The 25,296-nt window shown below is 43.0% G+C and overlaps 1 protein-coding gene across 2 annotated transcripts in view; it reads right to left on the bottom strand.

The window, feature by feature from the left end:
- klf12b (Kruppel like factor 12b) overlaps positions 1-25,296 on the bottom strand; it is a 245,514-nt gene that overhangs the window by 177,391 nt on the left and 42,827 nt on the right. For both annotated transcript variants that reach the window (XM_070891390.1, XM_070891391.1), the window contains exon 2: positions 22,423-22,521. In XM_070891390.1, coding sequence (XP_070747491.1) covers positions 22,423-22,488 — 66 coding nt within the window. In that variant the 5' untranslated portion in view covers positions 22,489-22,521. The remainder of the gene's footprint in view (positions 1-22,422; positions 22,522-25,296) is intronic.

The following is a 25,296-nucleotide window of genomic DNA, read 5'->3' as shown; positions in this document are numbered from 1 at the left end:
GCGTCTCGCCGACTCACCCCCCCCCCCCACCCCACTAGGCCCCTCTCTGCAGGGCTGCAGCTCCAGCTCGGTCGGCGTTGCTCTCTGGGGACCCGGGGCACGGCAGCACCCCGGGGAGCAGCAGCCTGTGGAGTGGTGAAGTCTTCCCAGCTCCCACGGACCGTCCCCATCCACCTCCGGCCGAGGAGTGTCGGCCCATCGCCTGCAATGACCCACAAAGGTAAACCGTGCGTCTCGTCCCCGTGGGATACCTGCACCTCTGCTCTGCCAAGAACAGGTATTAGTTCCCTGGTGTAGGTACGCAGCTTCGCCGTGACCGGGACCAGCTTGGGCCGTGCAGCTGGGTTAATCCATAGTTTATCAAAGGTTCTCCGACTCATCAACGACGGATCCGAGCCCATGTCCACTTCCATACTCACTGGGACTCCGTTGATTTTTACTTCCCTTATCACTGGGGGCGAATCGTCGGTACATGCGTACAGTCCCAACACCTCATCATCTTCTGCCTGCTCCTCGCTGAACAGTAGATCATCCCCCATCTCCTCAGCCACATGGTGAGTCCCATTTCTTTTACACATACGCTGAAGGTGGCCTTTCGTGTGGCAGGTATTGCACGTGTACTCCTCAAACCTGCACCGGTGAGCCCCATGGCTTCCTCCACAGCGCCAGCATGGTGCTGCTTGATTGGCCCCCCTCAGCGGACTCTGAGTTCCAGGACCCCGAGGTCCATGCTCTCTGCCCCGGGCAGAGCCAGGTTCTGTAGTTTTTTTCGTGGTGGGCGCTATCCTGTGGACAGTGCCTGCCGAGTTCGAGACTGTGTGGATTATTTGCTTGGTGCTGCAAGTCGAGGTCATATGTGCCCAGCTGATGGCGATGGCCTTTGTCAGAGTGACTGTGGGTTCCGTGGCTAGCAGCTTGTGAAGGAGACCCTCGTGGCCAATCCCCATAACGAAAACGTCCCGTAACGCCTCGTCAAGGTGTGCGCCAAAATCACATGGCGCCGCGAGTCTCCTGAGGTCCGCAGCATATTTGGTGACATCCTGGCCCTCAGGTCTGCAGTGATGGTAAAATTTGTATCTGGCCGTGAGGATGCTCTCCTTCGGTTTCAACTGGTCACGAATGAGTTCAGTCAGCTCCTCGTATGACTTGTCCCTGGCGCTCCCGGGTGCCAGCAAATCGCTGACGAGACAGTAAACCTCATCTACACAACTGGAGAGCAATATCATCTTACGCTTATCTCTCATTGCGTCCGTGTCATCCGTCAGGCTGTTTGCTGTGAAGTAGTACTCGAGCCTTTCTGTAAAGGCCTCTCAATCATTGCCCACGGTAAAATCCTTTAGCGAGCCCAGAGTAGCCATGGTTGCGTGGAGTTCGCCCACTTTCTTGTCGCCAATGTAGTGTATGTAGCACACAAATCACTGACTCGACACGGTCTGGTGTTAATCTAACTGCTGTGACCTTCGTCCTTTATTGAACAGCCTCAGAGTGCCTCTCAGGTGTGGTGGTCAGCCTTTCATATTGCCTGTTGCAGGTACTTCCAGGTTTCCCACCACAGCGGCCTCTGTGGTGTACCATTGTGCTTATATTACATTTAAGGTACCAGGACGATACACACATCAATACATAACACTCTACATTTAAATATAACTTTTTTTATTCTTCCTACCAAAGTGGATACCTCATATTTTCCCACATTTGGTAGATTACAACCAATGCACCCACTATCTCTGAAGCCACTTCTTTTAAGACTATCTGCCAAATTTTTGTCTACTCACTTAACCTATCTATTTCCCTTTGCAGATTCATTGTGTCCTCTTCACAACTTGCTTTCCCAACCATCTTTGTGTCAACAGCAAATTTGGCTACATTACATTGGATCCCTACATCCAAGTCATTAATGCAGACTGCAAATATTTGAGGCCCCAGCACTGGGGCACCCCACTAGTTACAGTTTACCAACCTGAAAGTGACGCATTTATCCCAACTCTCTGTTTTCTGTTAGTTAGCCAATCCTCTATCCTTGTTAATATATTACCCCCAATACTGTAAGCTCTTATCTTGTGCAGTAACCGTTTATTTGGCACCTTATCGAATGCCTTCTGGAAATCCAAATACACTACATCTACTGGTTCTCCTTTATCCACCCTCCTCATTACATCCTCAAAGAACTCTAGCAAATTTGTCAAACTTGAACTCCCTTTCATAAAACCATGCTGACTCTGCCTGATTGAATTATGATTTTTTAAATGTCCCGCTACTATTTCCTCAATGATGGACTCCAGCATTTTCCCAATGACAGATGTTTGGCTAGCTGGTCTATAGTTTCCTGCTTTCTGTCTCCCTCCTTTCTTAAATAAGGGCATTACATTTGTGGTTTTCCAATCGTGGGGACCTCTCCAGAATCCAGGGAATTTTGGATGATTATAACCAATGCATCCACTATCTCTGCAGCCACTTCTTTTAAGACCTTAGGATGCAAGCCATCAGGTCCAGCGGACTTGTCCAAGTTTAATCCCATTAGTTTGCCTAGTACTTTTTCTCTCATGATAGTGATCTTTTTAAGTTCCCCCTCCCTATAGCCCCTTGATTATCTATTATTATTGGGATGCTTTTAGTGTCTTCTACTGTGAAGACCGATAGAAAATATTTGTTCAAAGTCTCTGCCATTTCCCTGTTTCCCATTATTACTTCCCCAGTCTCATCCTCTAAGGGACCAATGTTTACTTTAGCTACTCTCTTCCTTTTTATAAACCTGTATGACTTTATTGTCTGTTTTTATATTTCTTGGTAGTTTACTCTCATAATCTATTTTCTCTCTCTTTATTATTTTTTAAGTCATCCTTTGCTAGTTTCAAAAAATTTCCCAATCGTCTGGCCTACCACTAATCTTCACAACATTGTATACCTTTGTTTTCAACAACATATTGTTATGAGAAACCATCCCAAATACACTCTATGAACTCGTCCTCAGGACTACCTTTGCCAATTTAATTTGTCCAATCTATACGAAGATTAAAATCGCCCATGATTATTGCTGTACCTTTCTTACAGGCCTCCATTATTTTTTGATTTATAATTTCTCCTACAGTGTAGCTACTGTTAGGGGGCCTATAGCCTACTCTGACCAGTGACTTCCTTCCCTTATTATTTCTTATCTCCAAACTGATTCTACATCTTGATTTTCTGAGCCAATATCATTTCTCATTACTGCACTGATCTCATCCTTTATTAACAGAGCTACCCCACCCTACGTTGGGTAAACCTACATTGTACAAGCTCCAAGGCCAATGTAACCTTCCTAAGGAGTGGTGCCCAGAACTGCTCACAGTGCTCCAGGTGTGGTCTAACCAGGGCTTTGAACAGCTGTAGCATAACTTCTACCCTTGTATTCTCGTCCTCTAGAAATAAAGGCCAGCATTCCATTAGCCTTTTTGATTATTTTCTGTACCTATTCATGACATTTTAATGGTCTCTTTGGACCTCCACTGTTTTTAGCTTTTCACTATTCAGAAAGTACTCTATTCTATCATTTTTAGGTTCAAAGTGGATGACCTACCCTTTACAAATTCATGCTGGCTCTCTCTGATCAGCTGAAAATTTTCAAGGTTTTCTGTCACTCTAACCTTAATTTTAGGCTCTAGTAATTTCCTAACAATAGATGTTAGGCTAACTGGTCTAAAATTCCCGGGATTCCCTCTCTAACCTTTCTTAAATAATGGAGTGACATGCACAATTTTCCAATCTAAAGGAATAGTTCCTGAATTGAAAGAACTTTGGAAGATTATAGTTAGGGCATCTGCAATGTCCTCACCTACTTCCTTTAAAACCCTGGGTTGGAAACCATCTGGTCCTGGGGATTTGTCACTCTTTAGTCCCATTATTTTCTTCATTACTGTTATTTTGCTTACATTAATTTTGATGAGTCTCTGACTATGATTCAAGATTAGTTTCCTTGGGATGTCATGCATGCTATCCTCTTCTTCTACTGTAAACAATGGTAAAAAGTAATTGTTCAACATGTATGCCATTTCCTTATTGTCATTGACAATATCATCATTATCAGTATTCAAGGGACCGACCATCATCATCCACATTGCTCATGACCACTCTATTTTTCCTAATATAATTATAATTTTTTGTTCTGACGACGGGTCATCAACCCGAAACGTAACTCTGCTTTCTCTCCACAGAAGCTGCCTGACTCGCTGAGATTTCCAGCATTTTCTGTTTTTATTCCAGATTCCAGCATTTGCAGTATTTTGCTTTTGTTGTAGTCTCTTAACTAAATCTGGCTCATTATTCATAACTAAGTCTAATACGGCTTGCCCACTTGTTGTTTCTAGGATGTATTGTTGTACAAAACTATCCTGAACACACTCAAGAAATTCACTACCCTTTCTGACATGATCTAGTGTGCTTATCCCAATCTATTTGAAAGTTACAATCGCCCATTAAAACCACTCTTTTCACTTATCTAATCTCTGCATTTATATATTCTACAGCTTCACAGCTGTTACCAGAGTGCCTATACACAACTCCCGACTACAGTCTTAAATCCTTTTAAAATGGAATATTCAAGTCTGGCGGTGACAAAGGCACAGATGAATGATTTTATCCACCGCTAAAACCCTCATCTATGTCTTTGTCACCAACAGACTCAAATATTCCAATGTTCTTCGGGCTGTCCTCCCTTCTTGCTCCCTCGGTAAACTTAAATTAATATGCAAGTAATTCAATAATAATAGCTAGAGATACAGAGACCTTTAAATGGCCGTGGCAACGACAGTTTAGCAGATTGCAGACATTAATGCACCTCTATATCATCATAATAAAGAATATTTTATGTACAAATTGTGTCCAGAACTCTAATTGCATGTTGACATTGGCTTCCTTTCCTCAGTATCATCATAGACTGAATGAATCAATTCATTCAGTATTTATATTTCATTTGCAGATAAATATTATTTCTTTTTAATGGATTTGTTTTTACATTGATGTGGAAAAATAATAGACAGGCATCAGACAAGAAATGTTTTTTTGATGGTATAGCACAGATGTTACCAACATTCCTCATAATACCGAAACAATTTAACATTTCTGCTTTAAACAAATTACCCGACCCAATAGTGCGACCACCAGACCATGGAGAAGCAGAATGTTATGTGGCATTGATGCAGTCACCTTTAAGATAAGCAAGCAGGTTTGTCAGGTTAGACTTTCCTCTTTTACGGTGTGCTGCAAATTAGATTTGTTGCGAGAAGTGATGGCAGATTGCAATAAAATTAGTGTCTGATTTGGAAATACAAACATATTTTTGTTATGATGCAAATGCACTAAAATGATGTATTTCAGAGCTGCCCAACCAGTAAAAGTCCTTTTACCTTTGGGACCTGGATCTGATTGAAGCCAAATGTAATGGGCTGCAATCTACTTTCTCGACTGACCTTTAAGAGTCTTAACGTGAAATGAGTTTGAACATTCTCAACTTAACGACTTGTGATAAGACTTCGAGCAGTTAAGCACGAATTGACAATAAATCGTGAATCTCATCCAGAGAGATAACAAGGATGGCTGGAAAATGGAAACCTTCACAGGAGGTTGTTTTCAAGTTAAGCTGAAGCCATGTTGTGGGGCAGGATCAGTGAATCTTTATTCTGCCTTTGGTCATGCTACACTTGACCGAAGAGTGCTTATTGGTGACAATGGGTCACAAAAGTTTAAGTATTCCTCTGGCCAACAGGAATATTCCTTATCTTGAGAAACATTACAATTAACCGAATGTATCATTAAAAAAAAACAGGACAATCTCTGGCATTTTGCTGTAATTGTATTTTATTTCCCCAACTTCTTTTAAGCATACTTTTTTTTAATCGTATATCTGTGGTGAATTTAACATTCAAGATGAGGAATGTAATGCTGAGAAATGGATATGTGACCACGTCAAACATTTCTGGATACCCGAATCACAGTGACGTCGGAAACAAATAGATATCACTATACAGGAAATATCCTGTTGCCTAGTCTGTTAATTCGCACAATAACAGTGTAGGTGTCAAAGGCGTCCTGCAAAACGTAAATGTCAGGACAGAAGCTACTTACAATACGTTTTCTGGTGCAACGTAATTCCAAGCAAATAGCATTCTCTGCAGTTTCATGTTGTGGAGGATTAAAGCTTTCTCACCTCTGAATGAGAAGATTGTACATTGAAGCTCTACTCCAGAACTTCAGCACAAAAAATCTAGGTTGCTACTTAAGTACAGTGCTAATGGAGTGTTGCACTGTCAAAATTGACATCCTTCAGATGAAATAGTAAACTGCTGGCTCAAGTGAGCACTAAAGATTCCATGGCACTATTTGAAGAGTAGTAGGGTGTTCTCCTGACTAACGTTCCTTTCTCAAACAACGGCATCAAAAAGTAGATGAACTGGTTATTCAATCCATTACTATTTGTGACATGTTGCCATGTGCAAAATGCCTGCTTAATTTGTCCTCATAACAACAATTACTTGGTCACCCCAATCCCTTCTTCGTTGGGTTAGCATCCACTATCCTTCCCTGGAGTTCTTGGAAGGTGTTTCTAGATTTAAAGATCCTATGTAAATAAGGTATTGTTGTTGACTTTACCTACAGTTAATTACTTTCTTGAAGTGCTTTGAGGTGTTTCTAAGAAATGCCACGAGGAGCTGTATGAATGCAAGTTCTTTCTTTCTACTACACGAAAGAAATCAAAGTAAAAGTAATCCAACTACAAAAACAAAGAGGCAATGCAGGTAAAAAAAATCGTGTGTGCTACTATTTTTTTTTAACTTTCTAAGTTGATTGATCCCCCGCTATTTCCTTCTCCTCCTCCTTCCTCTAGAGAGCTCTTCAACAACATGCACTTACATAGCGCCTTTAATGTAGTAAAAATTCCCAAGGTGCTTCATAGAAGCATTATCAGACAATATTTGACACTGAGCTACATAATGAGACATTAGGGCAGATGCCCAAAAAGCTTGGTCGGAGAGGGAGGATTTAAGAAGCATCTTAAAGGAGCAGAGAGAGGTAGAGAGACGGGGAGGTTTAGGGCCTGGACAGCTGGAGGCACGTCTGCCAATGGTCAGGCTAATGAAATCGAGGATGCAAAAGAGACCAGAATTGGAGGAACTCTTGGAGGGTTGTGGGGCTGGAGGAGGTTACAAAGATAGGGAGGGGTGAGGTCAAGAAGGGATTTGAACACAAGGATGAGAATTTTAAATTCACGCTGGTGCTGGACTGGAAGACAATGTAGGTCAGTGAGCACAGGGGTGATGGGAGAACAGGTCTTATACCTTTATATCGAGTTATATCTTCATATCATTCGCCGTTCTCCTAGGTGAGAAGATAGACAAGTTACTTGCTCCTGGCCTCTGCCAACGGTTCTCTGTATCTGGCTAAGAATTTTGCAAGAGGGACTAGGGTGGGGCTTTCCCCGTTTCCCTCCCTCACTGTGGTCTGTGCCTAGCCTCTGCTCAGTGCCTCTGTAATAGAGCAGTTCAAACTAGGAACTAAAGCCATGAACTTGTTTTCTGCTGTGATATATCCTGTCAGTCCTCCAAATATTGTGCACTGGGTCTCACCAGACTGTTTAAATCTAGCCCATAATTTGCACTTACATCTACAGTGCATTGTCATTGGGTTTTGAGGTATAAAAGCTAGTTTATTTTTTTGGAACTTTTGAAAAAAATATATAAAATTGTAAATAATGTCTGTGTTGCAAATCCTTAGGACAGTTGGAAATGTTATGCTGTTTATAAAAGTGCAGCATATCAATGATCTCCTTACTTCTATAAGCACAAGTCCGCATCCATTCTGAAACTCTGCTGAACAATATTAATTCAGTAGAACAGGTACGGCAATAGATAAGCAGTGGCTAGCATTTGAAGAAATATTTCATCATTCTAAACAAAAATACATTCCATTGAGAAACAAAAACTCCACAGGAAAAGTAATTCATCCGTGACTAACTGAAGAAGTTAAGGATAGCATTAGATTGAAAGCAGAAGCTTATAATGTTGCGAAGAATAGTAGTAAGCCTGAGGATTGAGAGAATTCCAGAAATGAACAAAAGGTGACCAAAAAATTGATAAAAAGGGAAAAAATAGACTGCGAGAGAAAACTAGCAAGAAATATGGGGGCCGAAATTCATCAACTCACCGCCCACTGCTGGCAACATTGCTCTTCTTGATCTGCCCAGTGCCATTTTCGAAGTGGCCTGGAGCGGGCAGGAGGGGAGAACCACCGGGAACCGTCCGCTGACATCAGCGGACGGCCGAGGGGCGCAACTGACCTCCCGCCCGCCGAGCTCCCATATTGATGCGGGCGGGATTCGGCGGCAGAACGGGAATGGGCCGCTGCGAGGAGGATTGTCTGTCCCCGACGTAAGTATGAAGAACCTGAAAAAAAGGTTAGTGAACATCTTTTTAAACATTTTCCCCAGCGACTTACCTGCATGGGGTCCCCTGAAGGTCTTCCGATAGTTTTTTTTATTTTTTACTGCTGAATTTTTTTCCCAAGTCTTCGACCCTCCGTGGGCCCGACTCCATCCTCGGCGGCACTTGGGCGACAAGCGCCTCTGCTGCCGAGAATGAGACCTCCCGCCTGCTGCTGCCCAGATTGGCAGCGTACATCGTCCATTTGCCCATCGCCGACCTTCAAGGGCCCTCGCCGATGAATATCCCGCCCAAACTACCGTCCGGTACCTCGCCGGCCATCAGTGGCACTTTAGGCGGCACTTGGGCGGGTGGAGGGCTTAATGAAAATTGGCCCCATAAAAACAGATTGTACGAGATTCTACAAGTATGTAAAAAGGAAGAGAGTAGCAAAAGTAAACATTGGTCCCTTAGAGACTGAGGCAGGAGAAATTATTATGGGGAATAAGGAAATGGCAGAAACATTAAACAAATATTTTGTATCTGTCTTCACAGTAGAAGATGCAAAAAGTACGCCTAAGATAGTGGGGAACCAAGGGTCTATTGAGGGTGAGGAACTTAATGTAATTAATATAAGTGGAGAAAGAGTACTAGAGAAACTAATGCGACTAAAAGCCAACAAATCCCCTGGACCTGACAGCCTATATCCTAGGGTTCTAAAAGAGGTGGCTGCAGAGATAGTGGATGCATTGGTTTTGATCTTTCAAAATTCCCTAGATTCTAGAACGGTCCCAGCGATTGGAAGGTAGCAAATGTAATACCGCTATTCAAGAAAGGAGGGAGTGAGAAAACAGGGAACAACAGGCCAGTTAGCTTGACATCAGTCATTGGGAAAATGCTGGAATCCATTTTTAAGGAAATGGTATCAGGGCACTTGGATAATTATAACATGATTAGGCAGAGCCAACATGGTTCATGAAAGGGAAATCGTGTTTGACCAATTTATTATAGTTTTTGAGGATATAATTAACACAGTAGATAAAGGGGAACCAGTGGATGTAGTATATTTAGATTTCCAAAAGGCATTCGATGAGGTGCCACATAAAAGGTTATTACACAAGATAAGGGCTCATGGGATTGGAGGTAATGAATTAGCATGGATAGAGGATTGGTTAATGGACAGAAAACAGAGTAGGGATAAACAGTCTTTTTCAGGTTGGCAGGCTGTAACTAGTGAGGTGTCGCAAGGATCAGTGCTGGGGCCTCAACTATTTACGATTGATATTAATGACTTAGATGAAGGGACCGAGTGTAACGTATCCAAGTTTGCTGATGATCTAAAGCTAGGTGGGACAGTAACTGTGAGGAGAACACTAAGCATCTTCAAAGGGATATAGATAGACTAAGTGAGTTGGCAGTAAGGTGGCAGATGGAGTATAATGTAGGGAAATATGAGGTTATTCACTTTGGCAGAAAGAATAGAAAAATAGAATTTTTTAAATGGTGAGAAACTTTTAAATGTTGATGGTCAGAGAGATTTGGGTGTCCTTGTGCAAGAAACACAAAACTAACATGCAGGTACAGCAAGCAATAATGAAGGCAAATGGCATATTGGCCTTTATTGCAAGGGGTTGGAGTATAAGAGTAAGGAAGTCTTGCTACAATTGTACAGGGCCTTGGTGTAACCACATCTGGAGTACTGTGCACAGTTTTGGTCTCCTTATCTGAGGAAGGATATACTTGCCTTGGAGGCGGTACAACAGAGGTTCACTAGATTGATTCCTGGGATGAGAGGGCTGTCTTTTGATGAGAGATTGTGTAGAATGGGCCTATACATTCTGAAGTTTAGAAGAATGAGAGGTGATCTCATTGAAACATACAAGATTCTGAAGGGGATTGACAGGGTCGATTCTGAGAGGTTGCTTCCCCTGGGTGTTGTCTAGAACTAGGGGGCACAGTCTCAGGATAAGGGGAAGGCCATTTAAGACAGAGATGAGGAGGAATTTCCTCATTCAGAGGGTTGTAAGTCTTTGGAATTCTCTGCCCAGAGGGCTGTGGATGCTGAATCTCTGAATATATTCAAGGCTGGGATAGATAGATTTTTGGAGTCTACAGGAAATCAAGGGATATGGAGATCAGCGGAAAGGTGGAGTTGAGGTCGATGATCTGCCATGATCTTATTGAATAGTGGAGTCGGCTCAATGGGCCATAGGGCCTACTCCTGTTCCTATTTATTATGTTCTTATGTTCTTAATATTGAAAATATTCCATTAAGCTAAATAATACTATTTTCCTTTAAAAGTACTTGTTTTGCCAAATTAAAACTAGATAGTACTGAATACAATTTACTACATTTTTGATGACTCGAAGTCATTTTTTCCCACAAAATGTGCATTATCCAATAACTTGCATGAAGAAATGTGAATAATACAATAAGGTGGGACTGTAGAGTTGAAACAATAGAATTATCAGATCATTTATATTAATTGACATTGAATTAAGAGAAGTAGATTGTATGGTGCCAATCATACAGGAGAATTTTAACCCTGAAAACGGGTGGCTTTGGGTTAGGCAGGATATAAACATTTTTTAAATCTCATACCTGAACCCAGCCCGCCTTGAACTCGCCCACGTCCGGTTTTAACAGAGGCGGGACAGGGGGTGGGCAACTAACCCTTCTTCGACAGCATCTCCCAAACCCACCACCTCTACCACCTAGAAGTGCATGGGAACACCATCACCTCCAAGTTCCCCTGCAAGTCACACACCATTCTGACTTGGAAATAGATCGCCGTTCCTTCATCGTTGCTGGGTCAAAACCCTGGAACTCCCTCCCTAAAAGCACTTTGGGACTACCATCACCACACGGACTGCAGCGGTTCAATTAGGGCAATTAGGACTGGGCAATATAATGCTGCCCCTGCCACATGCTGTGAATAAATGAATAAAATAAAGCCGCTCCCAGAAGGTGGGACTCCCAGGAGGTGGGTCACTCTTAAATATTTTATGGAGGCTGCGTGCCTCAGATTTTATCTGCATTTTAGATTGAACCCTGGCCGGCCGGGTTTCCTGGGAGGGGAGGACTGCTACGTGGGTGCCTTTGCAACACTGCTAGTGGGCTAGGAGCAGCAGGCCTGCTTCCCCATGACCCCCCCCCAAGCTATCCTGCTTCCCTCCCCACGATCGACCGTCCCCACCCCTTCCCTCTCGCCCCTTGTGATCGGACCGATTTAATTACAATGTTCACATTGGACCCATTTAAGGCCATAACAGTTTGCAACATAACAGGAAGGTTTTAGGTTTTCTTTTGCTTTTTAAAGATCAATTTACTACAGCGAGTATAATTAAACTGCCTATTGAGGTTTTGATTTGTCTGGAGATGCAGCTTTAAGAAATTGGGATTTGTCTGGAAACAGAGCTTTAAGGGACTAATGTACAGAAACTAATTAAAAAGCATTGATTGCAGATAAAACCTCAGCTATTTTCCATCTGTCATTATGTTGGCCAGCTTAAACACAATCTTTCCACATTTTGACCAGATTACATCATCTCCCAGGAAAGAAACCATTTCATGCAATATCCAACAGTTTGATTGAACTGTTAAATTTCTTTGCTTTTTGTTAAAAAAAAAGGGTTCAAGTTAAATTCTATGATCTAAGACATAACACTGCTTCCCAAGACTGCAGCCAGACACTGAGCTCAGTCTAGGGCATCAGCTTTCTCTAGCTGGCTCTGAAACTTAGCCAGACTCAAGAAGAGCCCAAAAAGAATTACTCCATTAGTCATTCAGCCTGAAAGTAATGTACAAATATAAACCTGTCTGAAAAATATTGCTACAGGCAAGCACTTTTTTAATCAAAGCAATATCGAATAAAACTGAGCTCAAGAAATACCTGAATACCAACAAGTATGTATATAGCGCCTTTAACGTAGTGAAATGTCCCAAGGCGCTTTGTATTATGAGACAAACAATTTGACACCGAGCCACATAAGGAGAAATTAGGTCAGATGACCAAAAGCTTGGCCAAAGTGGTAGGTTTTAAAGAAAGACATGGATTTTTATAGCGCCTTTCACAACCACCGCACGTCTCAAAGCGCTTTGCAGCCAATTAAGTACTTTTGGAGTGTAGTCACTGTTATAATGTGGGAAACATGTGAAAGTTAAGGAGCGTCTTAAAGGAGGAAAGAGAAGTAGAGAGGCAGAGCGGTTTAGGGAGGGAGTTCCAGAGCTTGGGGCCTAGGCAGCAGAAGGCACGGCCACCAATGGTGGAGCGATTATAATCAGGGATGCTCAAGAATTAGAAGAGCGCAGACATCTCGGGAGGTTTTGGGGCTGGAGGAGATTACAGAGATAGGGAGGGGGCGAGGCCAGGGAGGGAATTGAAGACAAGGATAAGAATTTTAAAATGGAGACAACTGAGACAAGAGGGGTAATTTTAACATTGAGCAATGGTGCAAAATGGGCACTATGGGATTAGTTGCCTATTATACAACACGCCCAAAATTCCTTTTGATTGAAGTCAATAGAAGGGAAAATTGGGCGGGTCAATTCATGGGTGGACAATTCAATATGGCACTTTTTGTATTGTGACCCAAAGTTAAAATTACACCCAAAGAGTCATGGAAATAAAAATGGAATTATATCTCCATTAACGGTGTTTAACAAAAATATATAGTCAAAAATAGAACAGTGGTAGAATAAAGTTTGAATTCTGGAGGAAATATGCACACACACTTTGTACTAACATACGTATAATGCATGCAAACAGAAACAAATCAGGTAGAAATCTGTAACTCCATTGAACCGAATCCTTAAATATGTAGACTCTCCTAAAAGATCACCGTTTTATATTGACCAGGGGCATAATTGACAGGAAAGACCATAGGAACTCGATGCTAACTTGAATAAAAATTAGAAAACAGACTGAGAAAACAGCTGTACTGTAGTCATACCCAAATTACAGGTTCGACCTCCAAAATCCGGAGTTCTGGAATCCAGAATGTTCCGGAATCCTTGGCGGGATTGTCCGGAAACCGGAAAATGTTCCGATATCCGGACTCCCCCCGCCTCGGCAAACCGACTTCGCCCCGGTCCGACCGCCCACCCTGACTTTGCCACGACTTCGCCCACCCCGACTTGGCGCGGCCTGACCTCGCCCAGCTCGACGTCGCACCGGCACCCCTCCCCTCCCCTTTACCTCGGCTGCCCGACCCCACTTACCCCGGGCTAGACAAGGAACTCCTCCTCGGTGTCGGGGCCCCGCCCGAATATTTCCTCAGCGACGGGCCCCGCCCGAACAGGTCCTCGGCGACGGGCCCCGCCCGTTCAGGTCCTCGGCGGCGAGGCCCGCCTGAGCAGGTCCCCGGCGGCAGGACCCCGCCCCACGACCTCATCGACGGGCCCAGCGACCCGAACAGCTCCTCGGCGAGCACCCCACCTTCCCCCCTTTTCTAACGTTCTGAAATCTGGAAATACCCGAGCCCAGGCTCAGAAAGACGTTCCAAAGTCCGGAAAAACATGAAAATCGGCTCGGCCTCGGTCCCGAGGTTGGCGGATTCAGGAGGTCGAACCTGTACTTTGAAATGTGCAAATGTGTATTCGGACACATAACTGTAGTCAAAACGATGGTGCAGCAAAGAAACTGTGCGTCAGAGACAATTGTGTGCAAATACAAGAACACCTTCGAAGGAAATGAGGAAAAGGTTGGGAGCGGGACCAGGATTTGAATATCAGATTATATGTAAACAGGACACCTGCACGGAATAAAGTTCTTCATTTTTAATTTTCACTGGCAAAACTACAACCTTCTGTAAGCGAATGCATTTGTTTCTCGTAAGAATTTTTGACGACTAGAAACATTTTCACTTCACTGAATAGCAACGGCAAATAATCTGTCACTTATGAAGCTGCTTTTTTATTACATGTTTAGATGCTTAACTCCAATCTCCTGTTATCAACTATTTTCTCAACCGATCTAGTCATTGGTTCTTGAATCCAACATTGAGTTGTTTATATGGTGTTTCTCTGAATTAATACTTGTATTATAAATGAATACAAATAGGAATTTTTACATTTAATATTTGTAGTATGTGAAGAAAAATCACAAGACGTGTTTACCTGTGTTCATAGCATTCATTCCTATTCATTGAATACTTTCTACCAATGTTTCCTCTAATTTTTGGGGGGAGTGCACGGCCCTGTAATCAGCTGCGCTGCCCATTCAAATTTCTGCGCATGCGCATTTTTTTCCCATTTAAAAGCCATTGAGTGGCCTGCACGGGAACTCAAGACCGCTGCAGCTGTGCAGCTTAACGGGAACATTGCTTTCTATCATAAATGACTGTCTGTGCATGTGTTTATATTACAGAAGGATAATGCAGCAAATGTTTTTAACAGATCAGTCTCTGAGGTCTGTCCCAAGCTGTTTCATTGGTGTGATTTGACATGCTATCGAAATGATTGTCAGAATTTGACTAAAATGGAGAGTGTCTTGTGCCTGCCTTTCCACTGTACTTAAACATATGTATCCCAGGAATGAGGTCACAAATGCACAGACTAGTATTTTGCTAAGAATCAAATAAATATTCCAAAAAAGAGTAAAGTTTGCTTGCTTTGGGTGAAAATGGTTATTTATACTCGCATTTAGTAATAAAAATATTTGATCTCTTACCTAGAGTTGCTGCTAAACTTACCTTATTGAAACCCTTGAGTAATTGTGCTTTGGGAAGCGACTATTGCGGCTTCTGAGGGATTACTTGCAAGTTCATCTGCAGGTCACCTGCATGACGAGGCTAGTTTACTGGGCGAGTGTTGGCTTGGCAAAGTGTCTTTGAAGACCGTTAGCCGTGTTCATGTACAAAGCAGCGAGCCACGATGTGATTAGTGATGCAATTGCATCATTGCATTCCCGATTGGATTTGGTATTGCCACTGATTTATTTTGTCATTATAAAGTTTTAATAACAATTAAATATTAACAATCTATAAATTGCACTGCAAAAATGTTATTGCATCAAGTCTAACGCTTCTTGCAATCAGCATTTTCCGAGTGGCCAGCATGAACAGTTGAGCAATGGTCCAGAAAACACGGCTGTCAGAAAAATGCACAATTTTCTGGCATCATCTCTTTTATGTTGGGTAGCATATTGGGTAGTGATTAAAGAATGGTAAGTGAGCCACCGTTATTATTGGGCATTGGGAGAAACAACCATCTGAATCCCATGTGAAATCACTTAAATGCATCGGCAATTATTAAAAACATGCACACACACACACACACACACAAAACACAAACACACATAGGCAAGTTTGTGCAATAAAAACAGAAAATGCTGGAAGTACTGAGGTCACTCTGCAAAGTAAAAAGATAGATTTACGTTTTGGGTGTACTACTTCAGAGTGTAAAACTGAAGGGTAAGAAGACTGTTTATTATGCTAGAAAAGACAATAAGGCTCAGGGCAAAGGAAAATACTCCAATCACCAAGGGGCTATTAATGGGTTGAATGACCTGTGAGCATTACATAGAGTTACAAAATGTACAGCACAGTAACAGGCCATTTGGCTCCACTGGTCCATGATGGTGTTTATGCTCCACACAAGCCTCTTCCCACCCTACTTCATCTAACCCCGTCAGGATAACCTTCCCTTCTTTTCTCCTTCATGTGTTTATCTAGGTTCCTCTTACATGCATCTATACTATTCGCCTCAACCACTCCCTGTGATAGCAAGTTCCACATTCTCACCACTCTCTGAGTAAAGAAGTTACTCCTGAACTCCCTGTTGGATTTGTTAGTGATGGTCTTATATGTGTGGCCATTAGAGAAACAGTAACCTTCATAAAAAAGATCAAATTAGTGCAAATATAAAAATGCATTGGAAGAATGAAATAATGTGCAAATATAAAATATGGCAAAAAGCATGGGGAAAGCATGAGATCTGAAACTAAAGCAGGAAATATTGGAAACACATACGAGGTCCACCCATCCCAAAAAGGGGAAATAGGCCCAACCCTACGCCCTGGCGAACAGTATCCTCATCAAGGGGCAACACCCAAAGCATCAACACTTCTCCCTTGGATGTGAACAGACCCACTCCACATCTCCAGCACCTCTGATTAAGGAAAATAAAACAGCTATATCTGAAGTTATCAATTTAATATTCAGACCAGAGGACCCAGGAGAAAATCGAGTTACTGTTTGTGAAGCTTGCATTGCGTTTGGTTGTAGCAGTTTAGGAAATCAAAGACCGAGAGGTCAGCTTAGCAATCTACATCTGGGACATTTGTGGGACTGAAAACGTTCACACTAAAGAAAGGAAAATGCTCAAAATATTTTTCATGATGTTCTTGATCACCATCTTGGTTTCTTCACTTTGCTGAGGACTTAGTGTTGGAAATAAGACTCATAACATAATAAAATTTGCAAAAAAATGACTAAACATATCTATACAATAGCTTTTTCTATATATGAAATGTCTGTAATCCATTGGAAGCCTGTTCCTATGTGAAAACCATCAATTATAGAGTTCATGGGGTTTCCCCGAGCCATCACTCTCAGCCAAAGTGACTCAACAGGTCCTTTATACATTTGACCCTACAAGCCAAATAACTTTTTATTAATAGTCTTAGACCACACTTAGACTGCTGTGCACAGTGCTGGTCTCCATACTACAAAAAGAATATAGAGGCACTAAGTGCAAAAATGATTCACAAGGATGATATCAGAAATGAGAGGTTATAACTATCAGGAAAGACTTATCAGGCTGAGTCTCTTTTCTCTAGAAATGAGAAGACTGCAAGCTAATCTAATAGTGGTCTAATAGGGGTTAGATAGGTTAGATGTAGTCAAGAAGTTTCCACTTGTGGGGGTCTAAAACTGGAGGCCATAAGTCACTAATAAATCCAGTAAGGAATTCAGGAGAAACCTCTTTATTCAGCGAGTTGTGAGAATGTGGAACTTGCTACCAGATGAATAGTTGAGGCAAAGCAGTTGAAGGAAGGATATACTTGCATTGGAGACTGTTCAGAGAAGGTTCACTAGGGTGATTCCGGAGATGAGGGGATTGACTTATGAAGATAGGTTCAGTATGTTGGGTCTATATTCATTGGAGTTCAGAAGAATGAGAGGTGATCTTATCGAAACATATAAGATAATGATGGGGCTCGACAAGGTGGATGCAGAGAGGATATTTCCACTCAGAGGGGAAACTAAAACTAGGGGTCATAGTCTCAGAATAAGGGGCCGCCCAATCAAAACAGTGAGAAGGAATTTCTTCTCTCAGAGGTTTGTAAATCTATGGAATTTTCTGCCCCAGAGAACTGTGGAGGCTGGGTCATTGAATATATTTAAGGCGGATTTTGAGCGATAAGGGAATAAAGGGTTTTGGGGAGCGGGTAGGGAAATGGAGCTGAGTCCATGATCAGATCAGCCATGATCTTATTAAATGGTGGAGCAGGCTCGAGGGGTCAAATGGCCTACTCCTGTTCCTAGTTCTTAAATAACATTGATGCGGAAGCTCGAGAAGCACATGAGGGGAAAAAAGAACAGGCAGATCTGTTGACAGGGTTAGATGAAGTAAGATGGGAGGAGAATCACGTGGAGCATTACTACCTGCATGGAACTGAAGGCCCGAATAACTTGTTTCAGTACTGTAAATACTATGTAAATACTTTGATAAATTATGTAATATCTGTTTAGTGCATAAATCTATATTTGCTTGGTTCAATTATTTGAGTCAATCAACATGGTTAACGTAACAGGTAGTTTTTATAAATGTCAATCATTATCTGTTTGCTTCACGGACAATTTTGAATGTAGTACTTTGAAGTACAACATCTGTGCAAGAAGTGACACTGCAGATGCGAGACAAGAGCAAGACTTATTAAATGGAGAGCAATTAGACATTAGTGCTTAAACAACTGAATCCAGTCACTTGAGTACATATTTGTCTTCTATTTTTATGAATGGATGTACAATCCCACATAGATGTGATCACTTTCACACCTGCATTTTGATTTGTTAAATATTGCTTCTATTTGGTCAGGAGTTGTGTTACTACCGATCATGGCAGGGTAGGGAGTGTTACAGAGAGGTGTTGCTGTAATTCATAAAATGGAAGCAGAATCGATGTTTTATTGTAAAAAGCAGTTTGATTTTTTTCACACAAGGATGACACAAAAGAATTTCCTGAACATAAAAGAAAACATTTTTCTTGGAATGCATCTGGAACGCACTGCCTGAAAGGGTGGTGGAGGCAGACTCAATCGTGGCTTTCAAAAGGGAATTGGATATGCACCTGAAGGAAAAGCATTCGCACAGCTACAGGGAAAGGGCGGGGGAATGGGACTGGCTGACATGCTCTTGCAGAAAGATGGCATGAGCTCGACAGGTCGAATGGCCTCCTTCTGTGCTGTAACTATTCTATGATTCTATTTGCCAGAAGGAAAATGTGACAGAAATGGAAATCAATGCTAACGTAAATGACTCATGTGCTTTCCATTCACATGGCATTTCACTTTAATGTTCCGTCACCAGTGATATTTATTGCCACTGTATATAATTTAGGAACGTTTTTAAGTGGCAATAAACATCCAAATTATTTAAATTCAAGCTATTTATTACAGTGAGATTAGAATAGTGCAACCACATACATGGTTGGGCCAAAGAACAAATTGCATTTCTTTCTGCCCCATCTCTCCCAAAATGATAGTGAAATATTGAACACAAGTGGGATAAAATCATGCTGTGTGATATTATTACTTTCATATGGAATTCTGTTGTCTGCACTTTCCATTGATTTAACAATTCAGGGCCTGTACAAGAACATGACTTGCTATATTAATAAAATAAACACTGCAAAGTTTTTGTTTCCATTTATTTATACTTTAATTTAATCATTTAATTTACCCCTGTGCTCGTTGACCTACATTTGCTCCCGGATCAGCAGCATCTGGATTTTAACATTCCCATCCTTGCTTTCAAATCCCTCCCATGGCCTCGCTCCTCCCTATCTCTGTAACCTCCTCCAGCTCCACAACCCTCCGAGATCGCTGCGCTCCCTCAATTCTGACCTCTTGTGCATCCCCGATTATCATCGCTCCACCATTGGTAGCCATACCTTCAGATGTCTAGGCCCTAGGCTTCGTTATTCCCTCCCTAAACCTCTCCACCTCTCTGCCTCTCTCTCCTTCTTTAAAACGCTACCTTAAAACCTATCTCTTTGACCATGCTTTTGGTCATCTGCCCTAATATACCCCTTCTGTGGCTCGGTGTCAAATTTTGTTTGATAACGCTCCTGTGAAGTGCCTTGGGATACTTTACTACGTTAAAGGTGCTATATAAATGTAAGCTGTTGTTGTAAACATAGGGCTAGAAATTGCGTAGCGCCCCAACTTTTCAGGGAGCCCAAAAGTATTGCTGGGCGAAAAAGATCTTCTGCTGCCGGGAACTTCCGCTTTGGCGCTCCAAGCGGGAAGTGGAGCACTAAATCAATCACTACCACTTCCCTTAGAGCGCTAAAGTGAGTGAGAGGGGCGGCAGTGGCAGAGCGCTGAGCAGTGTTCAGTGCAAATCTGCCGTCTTTATAGGCTCCTTCCCTCGCTTAAAGTGAAGGGCCAATGCTGGGGTGAATGAGTTTTCATGCTGTCTGTGTTGGGCCACGGCACCTGGGCCAAGTGCATAGTAGCCCCAAGCACTGTAAGAGATGGCAGGGCTGAGCAAGCACGGGGGCAAAAGGACTCAGGAGACACCAAAATAGGGAGATAAATAAATTTTGCCCTACCTGACCACCACTACCTTTAAATATCGCTCCCCAAGCAGCCAGCCGAGGTGGCAACGCCTCCTGCAGCTGCCGTTGTTGACACCTGGTGATGCTGTAGGGGGCGGGAGCGAATATTAAATCCGGGGCGATAACGGGATGCTGCGCACTGGATGACGTCACGATCTACGGGCCGCAAAAGAGTGAGGCGGTAAGTATTAGAGCCAGTGCAAAACTGCCAGGGAGGTTCGCAGGCGTCAGTGATTTTGCCGCGCCCGGTCGGTAACCCCTTAACGCCCCGTTACCGCCTTCCGCAGGCGCTAACGGGAGGTGCAAACCAGGCCAATTTCTCCCTCATAATCTTTTCCATTCTTGCTCCTCAATATTGTCACATTCTACGACAGCACCTTAGGCGGTGTCCTGCACTGTTCCACTTCAAGCTATCAACACTAAACCATGCCAGTAGCCCCTTTAATATGACTTGCACTAAGATGCTGATTTAAACCCAGCATGTGGATCTTTAATTAGCCCATCAATTCCTGGTGTAGTCACTTTAAATGTCTTGCTTATTTGACAAAGCCCTGTGAATGTTAACATACATACCTTTGCATGCTAATAGAATACTGTTGGCTGAGTAAATATTACCAGTGGATTTTCTGTGGCATTGCTTGTACTGTGCCAGGGGATATGCTGTTTTATAATACCAGCAGCGTTACACTATGTAACACACAATATAATAATCTGCTGCTAAGATGGGCAGTGTTTAGAATGGCCTGTCCCTTTAAATACCATTAATAAACACATCAACAACAAAAACAGTAACTTACATTTATATAGCACCTTAAATGTAGTAAAACATCCCAAGGTGCTTCACTGGGGCGATTATCAATCAAGATTTGACACAGAGCCAGATAACGAGATAGTAGGACAGGCTTGGTCAAAGAGGTAGGTTTTAAGGAGCGTTTTAAAGGAGGAGAGAGAGGTAGCAAGGCTGAGAGGTTTAGGGAGGAAATTCCAGAGCTAGGGCCCAGGAAGCTGAAGGCATGGCCGTCAATGGTGGAGTGAATAAAAAGCTAATTGCTGTGGCTGAGGTAAGTTTGCAGACTGGCAGCTGTTTATAAATTGCTAGCTCCATGTTAGAAAAAAACAGCAGGAAATTACTGGTTTACAGTCTCTTTTATCAAACAAAAAACGCCGTTTGTTCATTGTAGCTTCTTGATTTGTTTGGTTATGATTTGTTTTGTTTTATGAACACATATTCATAAATTTGGTACAAGTGTGAAAGAAGTGTTTTCAGTGTGATACTGTCATGTGAGTTAGATGCAAGACTTTTAGATATAAATTGGGTTAGATTTTCCCCAGCCTAACGCACGTTTTAACGCGATTTACTCGCGTCAAAAGTGCTTTTTTGTTCTTAAACTGAAGTGCACCAAATTCCCCAAACCTTAAGAATGGCGGTTTCAAAATATCGCCAAAAAGCGGATCGCCTGGAGCAATGCTAGAAAAACCCGCAACGCCTAAGTTTGGCCATTCGGCGAACCCGTTTTTAGAAAAAGAAACGCGCGAGAAAAGCAGGCATTGCAGCCTCAGAAATGTCGGTAAGTAGGACGACCTGCAAAAAAGGTAAGTTAATGTTTTTATTTTTTAATTCTTTTGCAGCAATTACTTAGTTAAGAGTCTTGTAAATGTTTTGTGATTTTTGATTTTGTGGTCTTTTGCAATTTTTTGGGGTGTTTTCTCCCCTCCCAGGGCCTGAATTTTTTGTGTTGATAAGCCTCGGGCTAAAGTTGGCGACATTGCGGTTTTTAACGGGAATCATCGTGAAACGCCGTTTTTTAAGAACAGGCGTATTTTGTGGCCAAATTTATCCCCTTAAAAAATGGTGACATTTTTATTCTTATTTATTCACTATTTTGCCGTTATTTATCAAATAACGGCAAGCTGGGGAATTTCTAGCCTAATTTAACTTGTTAATTATAGGGCGAGGCTGGTGGAGATGTTTATAATATGATAATCTTAAAAAAAAAATCTGTACTTCATATTGGTTCAAATGTACTCCACTAACACATTTTCTCAACTTTAGAGTGTGGTGATATCATATTGGCCTCGCTGTACGTTCTTCACTGTACGTCAGACTACACATCATCAGGAGCGGGGGAGGGGTGGAGATAGATGTGAACTCTGTGGTTCAGGCTGTGAGGAGACTGGCCACGGAAAGGTCTGGAAATAATTACTGCTATCGGGGGAAAAGGGAATTGTCTGGAAACCTCGGCTTACCCCTCGTTCAGATTCCAGAAGTTCTGGTTTGACTCTTGCTGCCGGCATCCCGTCAAGCATTAACATTATGTTCTCAAAGGCGTCTTTGCTGTTCGAGCACTGCAGAGGAAGTAGAAAAGAGTCATATGTCAGAGGGCCATTTTGCATTCTCCCTCCCTGCTCACCCACATCGCCAGCTGAAATGTCAAAAATGAACACTAGTTATTGCAATCACATGACTTGAACTATCCCAACACTTATGCTGCATCCCAGGGCATCAGGCATCGCTGCGGTTTACTCTGCCATCTCGGCCAGAGTGTCAATGGGCTGACTTGGGTGTTGTGGGGGTCCTCGTGCGCTGTGCCTCCTGCTCGGAGACCCAAGAGAACCATGGCCTCCTCCTGCTTTGTTTGAAATGCAAGCTCCCTTTCGGAATCCAGCCAGGGACACAAGCAGTGCAAATGCCTCAGGCTACAGTACTGACAGACATTGAAGGATGAACGGATGGAACTGAGCCCCCCTTGAGGACGCATTGCTCAAAGGGAAAACAGCTGCCTCACATAAAAATGTCCATGCCATGCAGAAATGGAACAGTTCAGAGCGGGGAGGAGATTTGAGAAATGCATAATTAATGAACTGTTAGAAAAAAAATTACAAGCTTGTGGTGATGTTTTTTTCTCACCTCCCTATTACAGCTGATTTCACATCAAATATTTCACGACTCAACAAATGCATCATTAAAACGGTCCCGAGAAAAATAGGGCCATGGCTTAAGGTTTTGCATTTATTTATTGATTGAGGTGCATCACTTAAGGGATTATATCATCAAAGTCAAGTTTGCTTTGATTCTGCTGACCTTCCACAGTCCATTATCTTTTATTTACTTCATCCAGTCATGATTACCTTTGTGCTTGTTTTGAACACGATTTTTGCTACTCAATATCACAGAAGAGCAGAAATCCGTTCACCTACTACCTGAATACCCTTCTAGCCCATGAATTATATGATCACCCTGCCTTTAACTAAATACTTCTCTCCCTTCCATGACCCTCCATTTCAGCAGTTTCCCCCTAGATTTTCCCCCATAAAATGTTCACTATTTTCCTGTACACACCACAGGGTAAGAATGTCACCAATTGTCACAACGTGGTGTGTTTGCACTTGTGAACATTTCCCCTGCATAAGGTTTCGAGCAAAATCAAACACATCCCGCAGTGGAAGGGAAGAAAGTTTGCGAGAATCTGAGAGGTACAATGGAAGAGCACTGGGGCTGTTGAGGCTGTGAAGAGTTGAGTAGGTCACAGGTTAGGAAAGTTGAATGCGGGAACACTTACATATTGTGAAACAGTTTAAAAACAAAACACAGTGCCCACCAAAACATGAGTAAAAGAAATGGACATTTTTCAGTGCAGAGAATCATGTTACTAAGGGCTGGCCGGATGCTTATACGTTTGAAAGTGTAAGGAGAAATCAGCAATTACTATTAAACAAAAATACTTCCACAGAAACAAACATGGGGGACCAAATTAAAAATTGAAATCTTTACTGCTTGATTAATGTAAGGTCACCAAGGTTGGAGGTCATGCAGTTGAACTTCACACTGTGCAGATACAATTGGTCCCAATGTTGAAGTCCAAAAAAAAACAATATTGAAATTGCGATGAGAAGACTTCACTTTTGCAGCAGCAGAAAGCTGGTAAAAAAGCAAAAATTAAAAACCGTTGGGGTAGCAATTGGAACCTCACTGCGGCTATTTTACGGGCATACAACAGGAGCAATGAGGACCTATTTCGCAAAGCAACATGCTGTGCCCCATCCGTGCCAGGGGTTTGGGTACCACCATATTGACATAGGCAGTGGCCAGGCGCCCGTGGTGTCCACTTGACATGGGCATTCAGCCCCTCATATGTAAATGAGGACTCCAGGGCTAAATTGGTCGGCAATGAGTGGAGCATCAACATTTTTCAGTGGTCACTGCAGCCTGAGCCCCCTCCTCCTCCAACATCCCCCCCCCCCACCAACCCCCCCCACCCCTCCACCCACCACAATCCTCCCCACACCCCACACCTCCACCCCCCACCCTACCATCATACACCCCCACAATCCACCCCCACCCCCACCCCCCTCCTCCCCCCATCCCACCACCATTCCACCCCCACCACCCTCCCAATTTCACCCCCCCACCACCACACCATCTCCCCCCACCACCATACCCACCCATCCCACCACCCTCCCCATCCCATCCCCCATCCCCCCCACCCAAACCCCCCCCTCACCCCCACCCCACACCCCGCATCACCCACCAACCACCCCCCCCCCCACCCCAACCCCTACCTCCTAGGAATTAACTTGGGGCTGCTGCCACTGACAATGGGTGAGTTGCCTCTGAAGGCAGGATAAGTGCCGACAGCTCGCCCAAATTATTAAAATGAGGCCTCAGGCCCAATTCCAGGTGCGCCTCGGACCACCCAGTTGGGGCACGATGAGGCCTGAACCTGAAAATGGTTTGTATCTCCCACTGCTGGCCTCAGGCAGTCACTGCGACCACTCCGTCAACTCCATGCCCTGTTTCAGTCCCCTCCCCCCAATCATCTCTGACTTCTTATTTATAAACTCTCTGATAAGAACTTTTAGTTCTTTCTCTGAAGCATGTCTTCTTGGTAAGTTTAGGTCGGCATACTATCTTGGAGTATTAAGCCATACTTCTAAAAATGAAGTGTCCAAATGCTGGAAATCTGTCAGCGTCTGAAAAGAGAATAGACCTATCAATGTTTTACACATATACCCTTCATCAGAACTCATGCTTATACATACTGATCGCCAAAAGTGTCTTAGTGCCCACATTGAGAGCACTTCTAAAGAATAGTCTATATCCAAAACATTAACTTGCCTGCT

The sequence above is a fragment of the Pristiophorus japonicus genome, chromosome 10 (genome assembly GCF_044704955.1).
Source record: "Pristiophorus japonicus isolate sPriJap1 chromosome 10, sPriJap1.hap1, whole genome shotgun sequence".
Lineage (NCBI taxonomy): Eukaryota > Metazoa > Chordata > Chondrichthyes > Pristiophoridae > Pristiophorus > Pristiophorus japonicus.
The sequence above is the reverse complement of the archived record's forward strand: the minus strand, read 5'-3'. Positions and strand labels throughout refer to the sequence as shown.